Genomic DNA, 19,811 nt, shown 5'->3' with positions numbered 1-19,811 from the left:
TGTCTAGTAAAAACACAGGCCTGATAACCGCGAGGGAGCCTGCATCCCTTCGAGATGCCGCTGCTTGGAGCCCGAGGCGCAGCTGCCTGGGTTTGCGCACGAGATCCAGGACTAGGTTGTGTGATGTTTCGCATTCCCGTCTGTTGCACGTACTAGACCCGACCGTACTAGAAATGGCTTCGGCGTTCCCATTAACTTCAAATGTGCGACTGGTCTCGTCTAATACATTTAAACACGCGAACTGGCCCTTTCGGAGCGGTTCGTAGCACGGATCCGCCAGGGGCGTGTCTAAGTCCCAAGGCGCGGGTACCTTTACGCGCTTGGGCGGCGCGGGAGCTAATGAATTCCCCAGCGGCGACCACGTGCCCCTCATGCGCACCGCGAGCTTCGCCTCGGTAGCCGGTCTTGGGTGCACGAGCGTCGTAGCATCCCGGCGCACACCTCCTCCTCTCCTCCTCGTACGCCACGCTGGAGCAGACCGCTCAGCTCCCGTCCCAGTGTCGGTGGACCGGCGCGGAGAGGCAGCCGCCTCCCTGGACTGACGAACTTGCCGAAATGTCCCGACACATCTACGCGCGCCACGGGATCGGCGACGGCGTTCAGAAGCCGATGTTCCAGGTAACGGGCGAGCGGCGAGGACGCTCGTGACGGTCCGCCTTACGAGCTGAACACAACGCACTCGTGACGCGGTTTTATATCTGCGGATTTAAACGTGATTAACGTGTCGTGAAACGTCTGCAGGTGCGGCGTTGACACTCGGAAGTTTCCCTTCCAGCTGTGCACGCGCGTTATCGTTCTTCTTCAAGGGCAGGAGGCGTCACGTGCTTATTTAACCTCTGAGGTCCCCATCAGGACAGCCACGTCTTTCAGGCTGAGCGCACCTGCTGGGCACTCAACAACACGCTTATTCCTTATTTCCTGCAGTACTGCGATCATTAAAAAATGTGCCCGTGGATGCAGTCGGTTTAAGCTATTGGCATTTAATTAGCTTGCTTAATAATTCATGGCATTGATTTGTCTCTAAGGATTTTTAAGGAGGCAAGCTGACTTGAGCAGGCATGACCCAGATTTTCTTCTCCCAGTTGGTTGAACTATTTATTTATTTATTTGACCAGGATTGTTGGATTGTGTTTTTAAAAAGTGAAATAGGTATTTGATTAAGTCTGTGTCGGTGGTTGCAGGTTGTGCTGTGTAACCTTGTAAAAGCATAACACAAATTGCATTTGACTGCACTGCAATCAGCTACAGCGAAGGGCAAGTTACACACACGAACATTGTCTAGTTGTTTTCCCGGCACTCCAGTGGTAAACTCTTGATCGCGTGTATGTTACTTTGTCATTTAATGCCCTTGATAGAACAGAATAAAACTACTGCCTATTCAGCCATTCTTCTGATGTGTCTGCATAAAACCATCAGCAAGACTTTCGCAAACACCATTAAAGCCTCTGAGAGAATTTCACACACTATAAGTAATGTGCCTCTCCCCACAAATACTTAGTGCAGTTTTCACATTGCTTGTATACAAATGTGTGCACTGAGACATTCTCACGAGCTCACCAAGACTGCCGGACGGACGGAGCCGCAGCTCGTGGCGTCGCGCGCCTATGCGCGATAGTGCCCATGTTCTGCCAGGGAGTGTGATGATGATCAACCTAACCCTAACCCTGACCCTAACCCTGCCGCAGGTGAACAGAGGAACCTATTCCCGCCGCAGCCGCCTCAAAAGGTCTGACGGCAGCACCACATCTACCAGCTTCATTCTCCGCCAGGTAGGAAGACATGTGGCGCGTCGCGTGTGCTATGTTGCCGTGCCACGTGACATCACGTGTGGCATGTTGCCGCGCCGCATCGCATCACATCGCACGTGGCGTGTCGCCGTGACGCGTCACGCCATTCGTGACACATGGCGAACCCGACCAGTGATTTTACACCCATTCGTTCGTCTGCGTCAGAATCATTTCAGTCAGTAAGTATTCAATTAAACTGTTTTTGTTTTTTTGTTTTTAACAAACTGTCCCTGCAGTTTGTCGCATTGAAAAGGTGGTCTGCCGTTAACGCATCGGCGTGCTTATTAATGGCTGCGGCATCACTGTGAAGTCAGGGCCTCTGAGTGCTGAGACTGCACCTGCATCCGGTGCCCGTGGGTGACGGCAGGATAGCAGTACGATCTGGAGGCTTTCTGTGCTTAGGAACATCTGGAAATCTTGTGCATGTGCATAACTTGAAATGTCGTCGTATTTTCTGTGTCCGTCATTCGCTCTCATTCTTCTTCTTCTCACCCAGAGATGTAGTTCATGGCTGATCTGGTGACGCACTGAGCCTTTTTGTAAACATCCACTTCGTCTCATCAGCTGAGTGTTCCTTCTCGAAAAATAAGAATCATTTGAAATTGACGTGTCCAGGAATTTGCGAAGGGCGAGATGAAGAAGGCATTATTAATGAGGCGGCATATGGGGCAGTAACCTGCTTCCTGCTAATACTGAATCCAGCTCATGTGTCAGGAAAATAAATGGGCTAACAGGAATGAATTGTTGCAGATCTTAATATTGTTCTTTTACTCTGAGTCACTGGAAATCACATGGTACAACAAGTCCCAGACGCCAAAACACGTCAACTGTTATTCTTCCATAGATGCCTTCTGTTGTTACTGCAGGTACACTTGCTTAACGCAGGTTTGTAATAAAGAGCCCTTTTAGCCAGCGCGCCTTAACGCGCCTGTGTCCTCGATGTGTGCGTTAACTTCAGCGCGTAAAGCAGTGCAGCCGGGACCGATGGTTTCCGGGAGCGGCGTTCCGTCTCTGTGTCCCCGGCGGAAGGTAATTGCCTACGGCTCCATGCCTCTCCAGTAGCACGTTCAGGCCGCTTGCAGAGCTTGGGTCTTCTCAGTCGAGCCGAGGCACCAGAAAGAAAGAGGCCGTGCCTCTGTAGACGAGCGGCGTGAAACGTCGCCAGGATGCCCGCGCCGTTAGCCCACGCTGGCGGAGGCTGGTGGCGTTTTCAGCGCTCCCGAGCGAATCAATGGCCTTAATGTCTGGCGGTGTATCACTTCTTCAGCAGCCGACGAGTTCGCCATCATGCATCTTTCATGAAAGGCAGCGCGCAGCGGCTTTTAAGAAGTCTCCGCTTTGACAAATGTAAATGCTCTTGTGCTGTAAAATCATTATAATATCAGGCAGACGAAAAGCACTTTGTGCACCATGATGTCCAAACAAATTGGTTGCCATGGGTCCCGGATAAGGGCTTTGCAGGAAAACAAGGGACTACTGTTGTGAGCCTCTGTGCAACTGAAGTTCATCGTGTACATATGAGCAGCATTCTGTGGTTGTGGTTAATTAAGGTCAGTTGTACTTAGGTCTATATTTAGCAGACGATGACTAACAGATAAAAAGAACATTATGTGTAGCATACCTGCATTGCAGAGCTATTTAAAGGTAAAATCTAGGTTTCCGTAGAAGGGCCCATAAAAGCTTGAGAGTTTCATGTTTTAAGTTTTATTTTTGGTGCAGAAGTGTTTTCTAAGCCAAGACAGTGCCCTACTTTTGCATGTTTATCTGCAAGCGTGATTGGAAGTAGATCATTTTGTGGATAAAACTATGCATTGATCTCAGACCTGTCCAAGATTATCTTTGAGTGTGTAGAATACATTTCCCTGTGTGGGGTTGCCTAATTTATATTAAAGACAACCATTAAACTAAAATCCTTTATTAATTGTTTGATGTACTGAATGAAGAGTGACTGTATTCAACGAAACGTCAAATCATCTGAATTGATAAACCTGTGAAATGATGGGATACATGTTGTTGCATTATGCCATGGCGTTTTAGTTCCATCTTTCATTTTTTTATAAACTTAAGCCCACTCGAATAATTGTCTAAGAGTTGCGTGGCGCTGTGTTGACTCAATAGAAAAGCTCCAACTCGGCGTGACTCAGCCTTTGAGCTGCAGCCATGGAAACGATCAGCCAGCTCTTCGCTGCACAGGTGTACAGTGGCACAACTCCCTTGGCCGCGAGTGAATCTCAGTTTGTTGATCATATCTTGTTCTTTGGTTTCCGTGACCCTGTGTTCATTTTTTAGATCTTTTGCTTTCTTCCTTCTTTGGTACACCACGTTTTCTAGTCGCAAAATGTCCCCACTCCTCGGTCTTGATCCGGGAACACATTTATTGTTAGTTCAGTGTGTGATATAGTGGCTGCCAAAAACCCACAGAAGAAGGTATTTAAGGATCTAATGCTGGCAGTCTCGGTGTGTCTTCCTAAGGTGCTTTATAAAGCTCGTCAGCAGTGGAGTGAGAACTCTAGGGGTGATTAATGCCTGCTATAATTAAGGTTAAAGTCAGGGCTGCTGGTAACAGACTTATGTATATATGCAAGCTTTGAATGGGCTTTGCGTCTTTCCGTTTGGAGTAGAGGGGCTGAAATGTGTTGGCACATGTCATGGGAATTCATTTTACATTTCTTGTCCTGATGCATGAAACAAATACACCCTCTTAGAACAAAATCCTTGGTAATGAGTAGCTAATTAAAAGCTAATGCATAAAAAAAATTGCACTACAGAACGGTCTGTTTCTCGTAATGCAGCTGCATAATCAATTTGACATACTATCAAATGAATTATTATTAACTAACAAATTAATTATTTCCAGAAGCAACATCCCTCCACTGTTGCTCTGCACCTGCTGTATCTTTAATACAAGAATGTAGATAGAAATTTAGATCAACAGATTCAAGCATGTTATTCGTTAACCGGTTCATAAACAGTTATCAGAGGTCTTAGCCAAAGAATAGCAGTACTGAGCTGCTTCAACCTATTTGGTTTTATTTGTAGTTTAATTTGATATTCACGAGTTGAATATGTATGATTGTGATGGGAAATACTGCCATAGTTTTACAGTGTGTAATAACTAGACTCTAGGGAAAGGGTTCTACTAACGCACTACCGTTTTTGGACATTAGGGGGCACTTTCGTTCCGCTGTAGTAATATGATCCTGCGAGTGGCGCAGTAATCCGAAGAAGCCCCAAGAGATTATTCTGCCTTAATTAGATGTAACCTGTTGTTCCTTCTCTAGTTTAAACGAGGATTATGTGCTAAAAAAAAAAGACTCGCAGTATATAGTGCAATTAACATCCCACGTGAATGAGCTGTATTTAATATTTCTCATGATTGTGTGCCTAGATAGCAAAAATAAAAATAAACACCTTAAGTAAAGGGATTTATAAATATTCAAATAGATTTATAAATATTCAAATGCAGAGACGGCTACACACACGTGTCTTGCTCAGTTCATTTATAGAATACATCAGCGTAGATTCATTTCCTGTCCCTGTGACCCAAGAAGACTGAGATTCTTATTGTGAAATTGTTTTCAACCACACAAAGCAGGACTACCGGGCCTTACGGCGGGAGAACAGCATGGCTCAGTATGAGCAGGCTGGGCTTTCATTTTGTTTGCTTTCATTCACATGTCCTAGAAGCGACTGCTGGACATTGGGGGTGGGGGGTGATGTGTTTTTGTTTTGCTTTGATTTAATACTTTTTAGTGTGTGTGTGTGTGTGTGTGTGTGTGTGTGTGTGTGTTTATATGTGTATGTATGTGTGTATGTATATATGTGTGTGTATACATATGTATGTGTATATATATAGATATACATACATACATACATACATATATACATAGATAGATATCTATCTATCTATATATATATAGAGAGATATAGATATATAATGTGTGTGTGTATATGTGTGTGTGTGTATATGTATGTGTATTTATATATATGTGTGTGTGTGTGTGTGTGTGTGTGTATATATATATATATATATATATATATATATATATATATATATATATATAATGTGTGTGTGTATATATATATATATATATATATATATATATATATATATATATATATATATATATATAATGTATATATGTGTGTGTGTATATGTGTATGTGTATATATATATGTATGTGTATGTGTGCGTGTGTATATATGTATGTATGTTCAAGTTCAAGTTCGAATGGAACTTGGTGGAGAGTGCTCTGTCCAACCTGAGGAAGAGAACCAGGGGTGCATGGAGGAATATATATATATATATATATATATATATATATATATATATATATATATATTGGCCTAGAGAAAAGAACACATGCCATTGTAAGGCGTCTGTCAGTCTTCTGTCTCTTCAGAAAGAAGGGAGCAAGGCTCCGAGACGAAGCAGACGGAGGGTGGGAGCACCGAGGAGAGGGAGGGTAGAGCAGACAAAAATAGCAAGGGTGAGAAAAATGCAGGAAGGCAGCCCCTGTAGTTGAGTAGACAACAAGTGCAACCCCCCTCCCCTCCACTTCCTCCCTGTTTGCCGTCAGAGGGGAGAGAGACCACTCAGCCGCTCCGACTGGAGCTCCTGCCAGCCAATCGGTGGCCAGCCCTCCTGTGCTGTCATCTGTCTGTGATTTGAGGAGAGCTCCACTCTGCTGCACTGTGCGTGGAGGACTGATAAAATGCCAGGTCTCTACCGCCTCTGGTGAGAACCCCACTGCCTTATGATGTGAAGGACCGGAGCCGTGAGCACGTGAACGCAACCCGGTGACGGCAGGATCTAGAAACAGGAAGCAGGACCGCTGCCTCTGTGGCATCCACGCTCCGCTTCTGTTGGCTGGGAATTGGATTGCAAACCCCCCCCCCCCTCCTGGTCCGTTCTTCTCCAGTCCCTCACTGGTGCCACGCTCCTCTGCTCCTACTCCCCTCTCGTCGAGAAGCACTTTTGGGAATATCATAGCTCCATGTACAACAATTTGTACCTGCATGGCTTTGAAGACTCGGAGGTGGTGAGTGAGGGGCACATGGGAGAGGGGGGTGGGTCTGGGGGTGGATGCCGATAAGTTTGACATGGCTGCATGCTCACAGGGTTCCTGGTGGAGCAACAGAGGAGCACACACACACACAGCTGGCTGAAGGAATTCAGCATCCAGAGGTAGTTGTGTAGAGGGTATTGGGGGAGGGGAGACGAGGGTTTTTGTGTGTGTGTGTGTGTGTGAGTGTGAGTGTGTGAGTGTGTGTGTGTGTGTGTGACACCTGCTCCCTGTCTCCACATGAAAGGCGCTCTCTCTTTCTCAGCTGCGGTGTGTAACGAGTTCTGGGGGAGGGTCCTGAAACAGCAGCAGGCCATTATTCCATCTGACTGAACACAGCGTGTGTGTGTGTGTGTGTGTGTGTGTGTGTGTGTGTGTGTGTGTGTGTGTGTGTGTGTGTGTGTGTGTGTGTGTGTGTGTGTGTGTGTGTGTACCCCCCCCACTGGCCAGCACGGCTGCAAGCGCTTTGGGTTGGGTTCTGCGTTTCAGCACTGAGCAGTTTTTCTGCCGGTAACAGATACCATTAGGGTGCCATCACTTAGCTGCTCTTCAGAGACGTTTTTGGCTACATGATGCATCGTTATGTCCTTGTAATGGAGCGCTTGTTTAAAGGGCCGGTGTTCCCCTCCCCCATGATGCTGGTCTTTCTCCGTTACTCTTCGGTTTGACTAGAGGAATACTGGAGTGTTGGATCTCTTCACTCTAATGCGATTGTGGATTGTATACTTGCTATAGGAATGATGATTAGTTTCTGTAGATCAGTGTGAGTGTATGTTTATGCAAATCTGTGGAAATTCTCGCATGCAAAATCAAGACAAATTTGAAAATCAAATCCACTTCTCAGATAAGGATCTGTGAGACCATAAGCTCCAATGATTCCCTGCAGGTAGTCATGCAGCCCCGTTAGTACATTATTATTTGGAAGAAAGCCAATGAAGTATTTTTCTCTAGTTACTTTTTCATTGTGTATTTGTCAGTGGTTACTCCAAGGTTTGAAATAACAATATATGTTCATAATTGGCACACGTGAAAAGGACCACAAGGTGGTACTATGAATATGAAGCTTGCAAACATGGATGTAAACAACACTTTGTTTAAGATGCAGCAATCCATTGTACACCACAGTGGATCATTGCATAGATGCTTAAATATCAGCACGTCTTTAAAACTTTCATTGACTACTGACGTTTAGCACACGTGATGAGCGAGACTTATTCACAGAAGGTGAGGTTTGTTTTTCTCAGGCTCTTCTTTAGAAAGTGGTGCCCAGGTTAAAAATGGCACATCCAGTGACAGCGTGACTCCCTCGCATTACTAACACAGCTTCATAATGTTTTCAGTTGGATGGGCATTTGCTCTTTAGTCCTTTTATTGCTGGAGTTTCCTGCTTTTTGTGCGCTAAGTCTTAGTAACAGCATAATTAGTTCAGAAGCGACGGGCTTTGGTGCCATCAGGTCACAGTTCTTTAATTGTGGCCGCCGAGATGAGTGAGTAGCGACGTGTACGGTGTTCGGCTGCCTCGCGTGTAGCACATGGTTCATTTCAGTCGTTCGTGTTTACTCGGAGAACTCCTATAAATCCGCAGACGAGAAGCCCGAGAGGTTGCCAGAAATGGTCATATTCTGTTTTGATTGTTTCCAGGTGCCTGTAATTGAGCTGATGCAAGGTGTGGCATCTGAGGAATATCTGTCAGAATCTGTAGTATTGGGGCAGAAGTAGCTCAGTGGTTATGGTACTTGACTTGTAATCAGAAGGTTGCCAGTTCAAGCCCCACCACTGCCAAGCTGCCACTGTTGGGCCCCTGAGCAAGACCCTTAACCCTCAATTGCTCAAGTTGTACTCAGTCATAATTGTAAGTCGCTTTGGATAAAAGTGTCAGCTAAATGCTGTAAACGTAAATCTTTAGGCCTGAGGTTTGCATATTTGCAATACTTCCACTTTGTTGAGAGGCACTTAGTCTTGAGCTACAATATTAAGCTTTATGTGGGAAATGATGCTCAGAATCTGAGTAATTTATGAATTAGTAAATTCATGAATTGATAAAGTCCTGGCTGCTGGTGTCTGGCCGTTCTTATCATATCCTAATGCTCGGTATGCACTAGACGTGTCTGTTTCTCCTCTCTGTTCCAGTAACACCTTTGCCAGTTTCAGCAACAGCGATATGCATCGTCACCCGAATAACCGAACAGGCTCAGTTTCTGTCTGTCTGTCTTTTCTACACTGTTCTTCATATGATACAGTTTTCACAAACTGAACGGTTCTGATCAACGGCTGTGATTACAGAGGAGGTATTATTATTTGTTAATAATTGTAAAGTTTGCTCTAACTTACTTCGGCATTTTTGTCTGAACAGTTGCTTTCAGATGACCTAGACGGTCGGGTGTTTTGGATACATTTTTCACAGATCATTACCTTTTAAAATGGAGAACGCATCAGGCTGCCTGGTTCGTGTGCTTTCAACTTTGTGCTCCCGTGCAGTTCCAAAGACAAGCTGGGCACTGATCCAATGCCTTATTGGACTCCAAGTGTCCCTAGTGCTCGGAGACTCGCTGGCATGGGACAGAGTGGAGCCCCGTGGTGCATCTGTGGAGATTAGGGGAGAGCGTGGGATGATGGTGTCAGGCGCACATTCCTGACGCACTTTGGTAACGGCGTGTGGGGGTGTGCGAGCAGGAGCTCTGGGTCTGGTTTAGTGTGATGCAGGTTGCATGTGGCGTTTGGTGAGAGTGTCCATGTGGCTTCAGGAGCAATGTGTTTTATTCTTAGCAGGTGCCATCTCAACACAACATCTCAACGCTTCAGATGTCAGGTTGTATCTCCATTCTGGGAGAGCATGTAAAGTGCAAAGAGGCAGAAATGAGGGATCCAAATGAGGGATCATGAGGTTTGTCTCACATGGACAATTTTAATTACTCAACCCTGCCCACCTGGTATTGCAGAAACTGTAATTAGCATGCACTGAAGCCATCCAATGGACCAAACAGAACTAATGTGAAATCAGGGTTTACTGTGGAAGGTCACGAAAATAATCTGTGCACCGCAGATTATGGTCTGAAAACTTGGCATGAGGACCATAGATGATACTTTGATTGTAAATGTTAAACACAGACTTACTGTAATTTCACATAGAGCACAAAGTGAATCATAGTACATACTAAGATGTCTGCACTCCAGTTGATAAACGAATTTGCATATTACTTTGGTCCCGTTTCAACTTGAATTTGTTGGTCCATTTGTATTAATATTCATAGATTAATGCGTTTAGCATTCTGGTAATTACATTTGAATCAAACTCACTGTTGTTAAGTAGGCTAGATTTTGTTTACGTTCCTAGAAACCATTTCAGCTGACATTTACACTAAATTAAATAGCTGAGTAAGAGCTTTTGATGTGTTCTGCGGTAGGTTTCAGGTGCGGACGATCTCCACGAAATAGGCGTAACCTGCTAGAGTAGTCGTCAAGACCAAAAAGAATTGTTGAGGCCTGCGCGGTCACATGGGCCTGGCTGTCGTCACGCCTGATGAGTTCATTATATTGGAGAGAAATTATAATCCAGTTCAGTTTAGGAAATGATTCAGCCCTTTATTCTGAGCACAATGATCATGGTTCATAAACAGGTTCTCCGCATTTTGAAAAAAGCACCTCCTGTTGCCTGTAAAGGAGCCCAGCCAGAATGCTCCCTCCAGGCTGTTACCTCTATCAAATACAGAGGAAATTGTTTTTAAAATCTCATCTGGGATGTTGCTAGTTGCGCATGATAATGCAAAGTCTCCCCTTACTGAATTACTCCTTTGAAATTGAACAACATAACAATAACAATAGATACCTATGGGTGGGACTAGAATACATGCAGGAGATGCAAAGGTCTCTTAGACTCCTACTGAAATTATTTTTGAGAAACTGAATTGGAATCAGTAATGAGCTATGATGGTAAATTTCCCTTAGTGACTCATGGAATGATAACTATTGCAGCTGAATTGTTTTGACTTTAAAAATAAAACAATAAACCCTGCCTCCTTAAAGTACAACATCTCTATTGTGAAATGAATTGCTGTCAGAATGTATTATATTATATAAGGACCTTTTCTATCGGGATAACTCGTCCGTATGAGTTATCCATGTGTGTCACAGCACAGAGATCAGCATGAAATGTTAGAATTGCAAAGCTTTAAAACACTCTGATAATGAAAACAGTGAGATAATGTAGTGAATTTCTAAGCATGTTAGAAAACACTGCCATGAGTTGTACTTAAAGGACATCAACCATGAATATCCAGTCAAACGTGACATTTTGTTTCTTTTTTTTTTTATATACCCAAGGCAGAACAGGACCGGGTCGCAGTTTTCCTTCTGCCGTTATTCCTGTACATGCTCTCGGTCAGTCCTGACCTCCTATGTGTGGCATTTCTGTACAAGATCTTTAATACATTTACGGACGCCCTTGTCTAAAAAGCTGTAAGCTTCATCAATTTGATGATTCATGCCTCTTCTCTTCATGGTCACGTTCACAAATGGTAATTTTTATTTTTTTTGGTGATAATTATTATAATTGTCATCATGCCGGGATGTTCAAACACCCACCAGCTGAACACAGGCACACACCGGTGCGGATGGATGATGCGTCAGCCAGGAGTCTGTAGCCAGCCGGAGATTTAAACCGCAACGGTCCCTCGGAAGAAGCAAGCAGGATGGGGCCGGGAGCCTCTGGAGACCCCGGGAGCTACTGCCCGCCCCACCGTGTCCTGACGTGGTGCTCCCAGCTCTGCTCTGTCACACACCTCTATCTGCCCAGAGCAGTTCAGGCAGCTTCTCCCACTACATTGTCTCAGTCCCGTATCCCAACATCCTGACGTGAATCTTTTTAAGGAATTCATTCTCAGATCACTTTCAGATATTCTCTCAACTCCTGACAGTAATATTAAAGATTGTCTATTAAAAACGGCACATTTTGGTACACATGAAGCTAATGAAATCGTCACACACCTGCGTCAGACCACGTGACGCTATTACGCTTCTGACTGTATGACCTTCTGCTGGTCCTACAGCTAAAAACAGTACTGGCAGACAACATCTTAAAACTGGAGTTTGGTCTGAACTTTGGTCCATTTTTCTAGGTATGCCATGCACTGTCTCAAACCACATACGCAAATTTATTTGGGATTACTTAACAGCACAATGGGATTTTAGTCAAGTGTGTGATGATTAGGTTTCCAAAATGGTCGTAATTGTTTTCCATTAGTTGGTAGCTTTCTTAGCCTCCAATGCAAAACTAAAGAGGTAAAATTTGGACACCAGACATGCCTTGGCTGAACGAGCCAGAGCAATGAAAATGGCGTACTTTTTATTTATTTTTGTTTTATTTTGTTTTTCCCACTTATAACAACCCATATTTATTTGGAAATGGCATTCGTTCTGAAAAGATTTTTAGCACCGCGCGCGAACCGACGGTTAAGTGCGTCAGTGGCCCCGCGCTGCTATGGAAAGGGTGTAGTAGATGCCGGCTGCCAGCCTCTAGTGCAGAGACTGTGCTGTCATCTGTTGGGTAAATACCGTGCCGTGATCCGCTTCGCATCGCCTCTCCAGCCGGTCCTCGTTATAGCCGTGTCGGCGGCGCAGTGGACGGAAACCAGCTGCCTGCTGAGTGCGACATGTTTCAGAGTGCAGAGCTCGGTTACCTGTGAATCCCGCCAACGCTCTGCCGAAAGGCCGCCTGCCCCGCAAACCAGCCTTCAGATCGTTAACTCCGTCAGGCTGTACCACAGGGACCTCCGACCAGCCAACACTGCCTGCAGCTTTTGTTTAAACACTCTCGGGGTTTGTCTAGGTTAATAATGCGAATTTTATTTTAAAAATGAGGGGTTTTTTTCTTCTAAGTCTGATACAAGTGGAGAGGCATTTTTCGTTTCCTTTTACGGAAATCGATTTGACATGTTCAGGAAGGCGCAAGTTTTTTATCTTCAGTGCAGGGTCCTTACCTATAGACGATTTTGTTTAGTATGACGAAAAGCACGTCAGATATGCGTCAAGCAGTTGGTGAGCGGTATTTTAGATAAGAGATCCACTTCAGGACTCTGAGAAGGGAAGAACATAACGGACCGTGTCCCTTATTTAGTTATGCGGCCCTGACCCAGCTGGCAACATCATGAATGCAGAGCGGTGGAAATTTTATTTATGGACCCCACGATAGGAGAACAAATTTTAAATTGTTCTTGGTGTGTCCCCAAAGTGTTGCCTCGCTCTCCTCTACCAACGGTGTTTCATCTACGATATGGCAGATTCGCTCTGTCCAGAGTTCACTTACAGACGCACTTTGCTGTCTCAGCTGACCGTATCCTTTTGCGAGTACAAGTAGAGCAGACTCCACCGTGATGCATCAAGGATATCATTAAGCTGGAGTCAGCAGAAAAACAAATATTTATATCCGCATGCTGTACACGAACTACGTACTAAAAAACGCATGGTTTCACCTATACTGTAACGCACGTGCGCCCTGTTTCACATAATGTTGCGACAGTAAACCAGTCAGAGTGGCAATTGCTCAACAACTCTGCACTCGTCCAAAAGCCACACAAATCCAGCACAGCGGACTCTAATGATCAGATGTCCCTGGAGGGTTGGTTTGGTAATCAGGGTGTCGTATCAGGACTGCAGTCAAAGTCTGCTGGACAGCAGGACTAGACCCAGGAACATGACTGTTTGGCAGGGACCTTAGATGTTTTACATGTCCTAACTAGAAATCTGTAGCAATAAAGTTTTGCAACACTTGATTAACAAATTCTGTAATTCATTTTCCATTTGTCTGTATGATAAAATGGCAAGAATGGATTGAACGACAGGGAAATTATACACATGGTAGAGAAGAACCCCGAGATCACTGTCAGACAAACGTCAGCAAGAGATCAGAATGCAAAGCTTTGCATCTCAAACCAAACAGTGGAGAATAGATTGCACAGTGCAGGATTATGATAGCGGGACCACGCACTGTGAGACAACCTTAAGTGCCAAAACTGGGAAAGAAGAGTGGAGTTTGCCAGAGAGCATGCTGGTTAAGCTTAGTTCCTTTTGGAAAAATGTTCGGTGGACAGATGAAACTAAAAAGAATGTGTTTCCTTTGGATGGGAAATGAAACGTGTGTGGATAAGGAAAGGTGGCTCTGAAGACCCTGAAAACATCTCATCATCTGCCCCGCACGGTGGAGGAAGTGTGGTGCCACGGACTTGCACGTTACCACCAAGTCCAGGAGACTTGGTATTCACTGATGGCATCACTGAAGATGGTTCTCATGTGAGGGATTCGGAAATCCACACACAAACCGCTGGACTGGGCAGGATGACAGACCATAGGCCCACGGCAAAAGCAACTTAGAAGTTCGTTGCAAAGAACATATGGAAAACTAAAATTACCATAGAGCCCTGATTTAAATCCAGTTGAGCATGTTTGGCATTTTAGAGAGGGCATTCCGTGCTGAATGCCCCCAAACAAGGCTGAATTGAAAGAAGATCCATCAAACTGTGGGCCATACAGAAAGGTATTGGCCTACATAAAGGAAAAAGACACATTTTGAGCCAAACCTTTAATTGAAGTTTTTAAATTTCATACCGGTACAATTATGACTTTTAGTTAATAACGTTGGTTATTAATGCTGGTTATTAGAAATATTCTGATGAATACAAATGAAATGCAGGTGGGTTGCTGTCCATGATGAGACGCTAGATAGGCATGCGAAGATCCTGGTAGATCCTAATTGAGAATATTGGCAAATACGCTGGAAAAAGAGAAGAATTCCAAGCACTGGGCCTTGTGGAAGGGCTCTAGAGAGTCTGCAAAGAGCAGATGGGCTCTTCTCTAGGTCACCTGATCTGAATGCCCCTTTGGGTAAGAGGCAAAACAATGGCACACTGAGGCAGTGATGGCAAACCTTGTGGGGATGGACGCAGGTTTATTGTGACTGGCCGTGCTAAAGGCTGCAGAGAGGGTCTCGGAGGCTCAGGGCCGATGACGGCCAGGCAGATCTGGCAGCTCAAGTAACTGCAATGAGAGCAGCTTCTGTACAGCGTGCTGAAGCCAGACTGGTCGGAATCCTCCAGTCTGTTTGAGGTGAAGAATAGAAACTGAGTGTGAACACAAAGAAAGGAAAGTCAGTAGCTGCTGCCGTTGGAGGGGTTTGAGAGTGGGGGCTTTAGGTTCAGTTGATTTGCTCATGCAAAAATCCAACACATCTGGGGAGGGAGGGAGAGAGAGAACGGGAGAGAGGGAGAGAGAGAGAGAGGGAGAGAGGGAGAGAGAGAGAGAGAGAGGGAGAGAGGAAGACTAAGAGAATTAGAAACTGATAGTGAGGTTGTGATGAATCAGAGTGGCTTCGATTGAAGGATCCTCAGCAGTGCTCCTCGCTAGACTCATTTGCTTATTTCATTCCAGTCACATGATCTGTGATAGTAAGTAGTACTTCCAGGCTAGCTTTTAGCTCAGAGAATGACGAAATGCAGTCTGACGCAATAAGGAGATATTAGTGACCCGATGCCTTTTTAATAATCTACACCTGTCTCAAGCCAAATCATTAACTACTTGGTTTTATCATGAGATGCTTCCGTTTTTGGTGCAGTTGATATGTAAATAAATGATTTTTCCATGTTTTTATTTAGTAAAACCTACCAATCAGTCACTTCTTTGACTTCCTGTAATTTAGAAGATGAATTGCTTCTTCAGCAATTCTCTGCTCCTATCAACACATCCTGAAAACACTGAAATGACCTGAATGGTTAAACTCAGGTATACCGCTATGCTAATTAACACTGAAAAGTCCTGAATGGTTAAGCTCAGGTATACCGCTATGCTAATTAACACTGAAATGACCTGAATGGTTAAGCTCAGGTATACCGCTATGCTAATTAACACTGAAATGACCTGAATGGTTAAGCTCAGGTATACCGCTATGCTAATTAACACTGAAAAGTCCTGAATGGTTAAACTCAGGTATACCGCTATGCTAATTAACACTGAAAAGTCCTGAATGGTTAAGCTCAGGTATACCGCTATGCTAATTAACACTGAAAAGTCCTGAATGGTTAAGCTCAGGTATACCGCTATGCTAATTAACACTGAAAAGTCCTGAATGGTTAAGCTCAGGTATACCGCTATGCTAATTAACACTGAAAAGTCCTGAATGGTTAAGCTCAGGTATACCGCTATGCTAATTAACACTGAAAAGTCCTGAATGGTTAAGCTCAGGTATACCGCTATGCTAATTAACACTGAAAAGTCCTGAATGGTTAAGCTCAGGTATACCGCTATGCTAATTAACACTGAAAAGTCCTGAATGGTTAAGCTCAGGTATACCGCTATGCTAATTAACACTGAAAAGTCCTGAATGGTTAAGCTCAGGTATACCGCTATGCTAATTAACACTGAAAAGTCCTGAATAATGGAATGGAAGACGTATTGCTCTTTTTTTGGTGACGAAGTACATGCAGTACTCTCTCACTCTACAATGCACTCCTCCTGCTCCTCTTCCTGCTCCTCCTCCTCCTCCTCCTCCTCCTGCTCCTCCTGTGCTGCTGTGCGGTGTGCTGCGCTCAAGCCTTTGATTAAGATCTGCTTCTGCTACATCCCGCTCCTTTCTTCTCTTTCTTCAGCGCTCCCTTGGTATTCCTTTTCTTCTTCATCTTCATCTTCTTCTTCTTCTTCTGTATTTCTTTCTCACACTCCGCGAAGGCCATGAACTCTCGAAGGTCTTGAATATTTCACCATTCTTCTGTCACTTCGCGTTTCTCTCGTCTGTTGCTTCTCTCGCGTCATCTGTCTCCCTTCCTCTGCATCCCTGGAGTGCCTGGCTTTTGGGTGATGGTAATATAGGGCTGGGGGTGGGAGTGGGCTGCTTCAGCCAAGGGGGTACCTAGCTGTCTTCTCCACAAAAACACGCGCACAGGGAGGGAAAAGGGACAGGAAAACTGGAATAATGTATTTGGGGAATCGGGGCACGTATTTGAGGACGTTGGAACACTGCAGCACGGAATATTCGCATTAGCAGTTTAGTAGTTTGTTACAGTGGATATTAAATCTTCATCGGGGCTTCCCATTAAAGGGAGTTGAGTATGAATCTGTGGATACCTTGCCTGGGTTTTGTCAAAATAAAGCACGTAAAACCTAGTTTCTGTTTTTAAGTATGGTCTGAAGCATGGCTGAGTCCTACTATGGGCCGTTTGTTCAGACCTGTGTGTGTGTGCCAGTGTGTGTATACCTACGTGTGAAGGCCTTTGGCGAGGGCTGGAATATTTCCCCACCCTGGCTGTTTGCCATAGCGACTGAGGGTGCATGCACCGCGCTTGGTTTTTAGCATTGGTAAAGAGGCGTCCGGAGCTGAATGCATCTGTGAGGCTGAAAGAGGAACCCTGGGAGAGTTTCACGGACCGGACCAGTCCGCTTGCTTTGAGCGCAATCTTTTGATTAGAGGATCAAAGCATTTTGATCACCCTTACTTTCAATGCTTCTCTCTCTCCCTCTCTCTCTCCTTCCCTCTCTCTCTCTCTCTCTCTCTCTCTCTCTCTCTCTCCCTCCCTCTCTCTTCCCCCCTCTCTCTCCTTTCCTCTCTCCCGCTCTCTCTCTCTCTCTCTCTCCCCCCTCTCTCTCTCTCCCTCCCTCTCTCTCTCTCTCTCTGAGTAAAGAGCCATTGTTTTAGAGAGAGGCGGACCTGCTACCGGAGTTGCTTGCCCCACACTAGTGTCATTTTCCTATGCTCCTGTGCAGCATTTTCAAATGCAGGCACATCTGTTTTAATGATTTATTTGATATTTTGTGGACCAAAAAATCCAAAGCATAGCTGCTTCTTATCATGTTAAGAACTGTATTCACATCAGCACGTTGGATATGTTGATACCTCACATCCAGCTAGAGGAAACGCTCATTTTTAATCTGGAGTGCAATTTATTGACACTTGGATCGTATGATTTTAAATAAAAAGAATCCTTTTTTTCTGATGTCATGAGAGGTTCTAGCTTTTTACATATTTACATACATTCGGGACGTGTGATTTTAAATAACGCTTTACAGATGTTATCAAATGAATGGGTTCAAAATGAGCAACTTGCAGGCCTCGTTTGGTCTGTTTGGAATGGATTTCCGAGGGATGGAAATGCTTCCGTTTACTGTGACACAGATGCTCTACGGTGCCAGAGCTCCGCGCTGCACCCAGCGCTAGCAAGTGGGAATGGCCGGCAAGCTATCCAGGCTGCTCCTAATGCAGTATCGACTCAGTCAAACTTCTCTCCCTCTCTCTCTCTCTCTCTCTCTCGCGCTCTCTCCGTCTCTCGCGCGCTCTCATTAATGCACTTTAAGTGAGAACACTTCCATCACCGCCGAGCTTCACAGGCATCCTCCTGTGGTTTTCTTACCAGGAGGCGGAGTTGTTGTCTGGGAGGCGGAGTTGTTGTCTGGGAGGCGGCGCCGTTCGCCTCCAAGCAGAGGCGCGTGCTCGCTGCTGCCTCGCCGTTCACGTGCGCTCGATCTGATGCCTCTCCTGCCACCATAACACACCGCCGGCGTTGGCAGCGCCCCAAGTGCTGTCCAGGGGCGTGATCTAGGAAGAGGGCTTCTGCGGTTGTGTAATAAAAGATTTCATTTTTCTTAATACTTTCTGTGGCAGTAAGAACATGCACGTGGTTTTAAAAGGATCGTCTTGCCTGCTAAACGACATTCAGCTCATGGAATATTGTAAACAGTATTTACTTATGATAAAAACCATCAAATGACTTGGTGTGTTTTTTTCCATGCGTGGGGTTGTGTGCGTCTCTGTGTGCGTCTCTGTGTGCGTTCGTGTGTCTTTTGCAAGTGTGTATATTTGTGCGTCATATATGTGTGTGTGTGTGTGTACGTGCAAGGGCATATAGGCAGATCCCACCTACGCAGTCATTCATCAGTGAACTGCAGCACAAATCCCTTGTTTATCTCTCACACACACACACACACACACACACACACACACACACACACACACACACACATCTCTCTGCTGCAACATCTCCCACCGCTCAGTAATTACTTAAGTTGCAAAGAGCAGCATAGTGCTGCCCTTTTGATCACTGGGTAAACACTGGGCATTCTTTACTCCATTGAAATAACAGCTCTGTGTTACCAGTGAGGAGTGCCGTTGTATGCCATGACTGTAATGCTATCACTGTCATCTTGTACATGGTGAGGCATGCTATGACTATAATGGTATCATCGTCATCGCATACACGGTCAGGTGTGCCCTGACTGCTGATTACCTTGTCAAATACCCAGGTGTCAAGGTGTGGTTCTGAGAGGAGAAGAATCTGATGATTCTATGGCTATAAATGATGGTGTCGTTATTAATACTGTAGGACGAATGTTTACAGTGTGATTATTAGAATTAACAGCACGACATCACTATTACCAACCAACAACTGATGCGGGAAGGAGTTTTTGTCAGGTTTGGGATTATTAGAGGTAGAAATAGCCTAAAACGATCTAAAAAGGGGCAGTTCGCTTTGAAATTTGTACCAGAGATCCTATACGTGCTTATGACCACGGGCAGGCTGGAACAGTGAGGAGAGTCACTCTGCTCGCAGGGTTCCGCTGATTCCTACACTAGCAGGCCGTCAGACTCGGATGCGTCCCTGGAAGAGGAGCAGGGAGGGCAGCCGGAGCGGGAACAGCAGGCCGCAGTGCAGCTCGAGAGGGCAAAGGTCAGACCCACTGCTGCATGTTGCGTTTGTTGGGTTTTTTTGTGTGTGTGTGTGTGTGTGTGTGCTGCGTTTGTGTAAATGTGCTAACGAGGGGCACTGTGTCCCAGGCCAAAGCTGTGGCCTTCGCAGTGAAGACCAACGTCAGCTACTGTGGGGCTCTGGACGAGGACGTGCCTGTTGCTGGAGCTGCCATCTCCTTTGATGCTAAAGACTTCCTCCACATCAAAGAGGTGACGCGAGCGTGCGAGCATACGAGG

At 45.2% G+C, this 19,811-nt stretch overlaps 1 protein-coding gene across 3 annotated transcripts in view; it reads left to right on the top strand.

Annotated features, from left to right (window-relative positions):
• Window positions 1-540: 540 nt before the first annotated feature.
• cacnb4a (calcium channel, voltage-dependent, beta 4a subunit) overlaps window positions 541-19,811 on the top strand; it is a 28,201-nt gene continuing 8,930 nt past the window's right edge. Inside the window, exons 1-4 of one of the 3 annotated variants that reach the window (XM_035522787.1) lie at window positions 541-618; window positions 1,686-1,769; window positions 19,438-19,554; window positions 19,662-19,784. In XM_035522787.1, the coding sequence (XP_035378680.1) occupies window positions 556-618; window positions 1,686-1,769; window positions 19,438-19,554; window positions 19,662-19,784 (387 nt within the window). In that variant the 5' untranslated portion in view covers window positions 541-555. Of the gene's footprint in view, window positions 619-1,685; window positions 1,770-1,881; window positions 1,967-6,455; window positions 6,830-19,437; window positions 19,555-19,661; window positions 19,785-19,811 lie in introns of those variants that run through there. The other 2 variants (XM_035522788.1, XM_035522789.1) reach the window with 2 other exon arrangements.

This window comes from Electrophorus electricus, chromosome 25 (assembly GCF_013358815.1).
Source record: "Electrophorus electricus isolate fEleEle1 chromosome 25, fEleEle1.pri, whole genome shotgun sequence".
In the NCBI taxonomy this organism is placed as follows: Eukaryota; Metazoa; Chordata; class Actinopteri; order Gymnotiformes; family Gymnotidae; genus Electrophorus; species Electrophorus electricus.
This window is presented reverse-complemented; position numbering and strand designations above follow the sequence as displayed.